General features: G+C 40.3%; 1 protein-coding gene across 1 annotated transcript; it reads right to left on the minus strand.

The window, feature by feature from the left end:
• Positions 1–722: 722 nt before the first annotated feature.
• LOC133871232 (IN2-2 protein-like) lies at positions 723–1588 on the minus strand. The gene is made up of 2 exons (XM_062308634.1): positions 1378–1588; positions 723–1275 (listed from the first exon to the last, which is right to left on the minus strand). The coding sequence occupies exons 1-2, from the start codon at positions 1519–1521 to the stop codon at positions 1030–1032; spliced, it is 390 nt and encodes a 129-aa protein (XP_062164618.1). The 5' UTR covers positions 1522–1588; the 3' UTR covers positions 723–1029.
• Between the last annotated feature and the right edge of the window lie 936 nt (positions 1589–2524).

Below are 2524 nucleotides of genomic sequence, written 5' to 3' on the forward strand. Positions count from 1 at the left end.
TGAAATTGAGAGCCGAAACCATATGTTTTTTCTATGTGGTTTCAACTCCCGGATTTGGAAAGCATGTTTGCAGTGATGTGGTATTTTGAGCCATTCTACTAGCTGTAATGATGTTATTGCTGAGGGGTGCAATCACTGGAAAATTAAGAGCCTAATGGGTACTATATGCAGACTGTTATTGAGCTCTACAATTTATAATATATGGTGAGTCTGGAATAAGATTAAATTTGGGGGTCATCCTCAAATGGAAGAGCAACTCCTGAAACAAATATTTTGAGAGGTTAAATGTAGAATTTATGGAAAAGGAAAATTTCCTAGGAATATATATGGAGAATGTCTCCTTCTGCCATAGGTAGAATATTGATGTCAATATACTGCATTAGTATAGTTAGCAGCTTAGTTGTTTCTTTGTAGTTTTGTTTGGTTGTTTGCCTAGAGACACTCTCTGGTTGTTAAGGGTGTTCTGCTTAGGGTTGTTTCCCTTTGATTATACAGTTGATTCTTTTGTCAATATATAGATCTACTCATTTTTTCAAATAATAATAATAATAATAATAATAATGTGATAAGTACATTCACTAACTTACCGATCGATAACCAAATATTTATGTCCTGATCTTCATGGAATCAGGCATGATTACATTGTAAGAGAACAACATAGATAAATTATTCTGAGTAGTCAAGAACTCAGCACTCAACACACTTCAATTATAATACGGACGAAGTGTACGAGGATTCAAGTTATTGGAACACGTGCAGCAAAAGGCATGTGCTTATCATGCGGCTTTCCATGAAGAAAGTGAAGGAGTTTTAGAATTCTTCCTAGTCGGAATGTCATTCCTACTTCTATCACCCTTAACAACATATATATTGAGAAGCAAATGATTCAAGTTCAGCCATTTCTTCTGTTGTGAGTTCGACAGACAGAGCTCCAATGTTCTCGTCGAAGTTTTCAACCTTGGTGTGTTCCTGGAATGGGACACACGTCATTCCCTTAGCTTGGTGATGAACCCAGGCCCATGCTAGCTGCTATGGGGTGCATCCCTTCCTCGTTGCCATTTCATTAACATGAATTGTGACTTTGATGGGAAGGCGGGTGTCGATGCAGTGTTGGTAGTAGAGATCAATGCAATCCAATTGGAGGCGCTTCAAGCTGGCCTCATCGGCTGCTCTCACATACGCTGGATCGCGCCGGATCTCCCTCTTCCCACTCGCAAAGCTAAATCCGAACTCGGTTGACAATTGCACCCTCTCTTTCACCCCTCCCTCCAAAGCCTACTGCATGCCAAGAAACGAAATTTAAGAACAAACAAATTAACAAAAAAGCCAAAAAAAAAAAAAAAAAAATTGAAAATGAAAGCAAAAAAGATGTGGGACCTTTTCGAGAAGGATTTCGTTGGCGAATGGGCCGTAGCTATCGGAAGTGTCAAGGAAGGTGACGCTAGAGTGGACAGCGTGGTGGATAAGAGTGATTATGTCTTGTTCGGGCTTGGGAGGGCCATAGATGTCGGACATGCCCATGTAGCCCAGACCCTATGCCGACACCTCCAGTCCCTGTGAACCCAGCTTTATCATCCCCATAGCTCTTGCGGCCTCCATTTCTTCCCCTTTTTCTTTCTACAACAACCGCTGCTACTACTACCACTGGTAGCAGAAATCCAACTTCAGCGATTATAGAAAGGCTCGAACTCCTTCCCAAAAACGTGTAATAAAAGAAAGGGAAACTACAATTTACCCATGATGTTTACACTAATCTACAATTTTTGGTACTAATGTTTAGATTGTTTCAATTGTACTCAAGAAAGTTGCAAAAATTTTACAATCCACCAAATTCCGTCCAATTACTCCGTCTGATGAGACGGAAATGCACTCATGGGCATGGCACGTGCGTTTTTGAAACAAAATGGATTGAAATGCCCTTATTTAAAACGTTGCGTTTAGGTTGGTTCACTTCATTGTTGCGATCTGAGCCTTTAACACCTGCAGTTCATCCCTATCTCTCGATCCCTCTTCTCTTATCTGCTACAATGAAGACGTCAATGACGAGTTTCACACTCGAAAACTTTCATCATTGATGGTGGGGCTTGTCCTTTGGGTGGTGGCGAAATCATACTAGTACGTGGGATATGCTCCTTCCTTATGCCAAGGCCGCCTATATCAGTTCGATAAATAGATCGACAGGATGTTCACCTTTGAGATTGTGACTGGTTTCAAACATCGGCATCCAATCGATCTAGTACGTGGGATATGTTTTCAAATACCTCCAATATCTACCGCAGGTGCCAAAGAAGAATGAGAAGAAGCAAAAAAGAACATAACCTCCGATATGATAAACAGAATAAAACCAAACAGAATATATATATATATATGGTTAATTACTGTATATAAATCTTGAAATTAGTGTGGATTTACTGGCTTGATTCTTGTTTTTGTTGTTTAGTGTTTAGTCTTTGTGCTCTGTTTTGGGGGGTCTAAAACAAAGCATGGTCTTTTCGACTCTCGTGGGCCTCCAAAGAATGCCGGG

Source organism: Alnus glutinosa, chromosome 1, assembly GCF_958979055.1.
Source record: "Alnus glutinosa chromosome 1, dhAlnGlut1.1, whole genome shotgun sequence".
In the NCBI taxonomy this organism is placed as follows: Eukaryota; Viridiplantae; Streptophyta; class Magnoliopsida; order Fagales; family Betulaceae; genus Alnus; species Alnus glutinosa.

Excerpts from the sequence above, each read along its gene's own strand:
- LOC133871232 (XM_062308634.1), bottom strand. The coding sequence starts at position 1,521 with ATGGGCATGTCCGACATCTATGGCCCTCCCAAGCCCGAACAAGACATA. Across the intron at positions 1,276-1,377 it reads ACGAAATCCTTCTCGAAAAG|GCTTTGGAGGGAGGGGTGAA; the intron begins GTCCCACATCTT and ends GGCATGCAGTAG.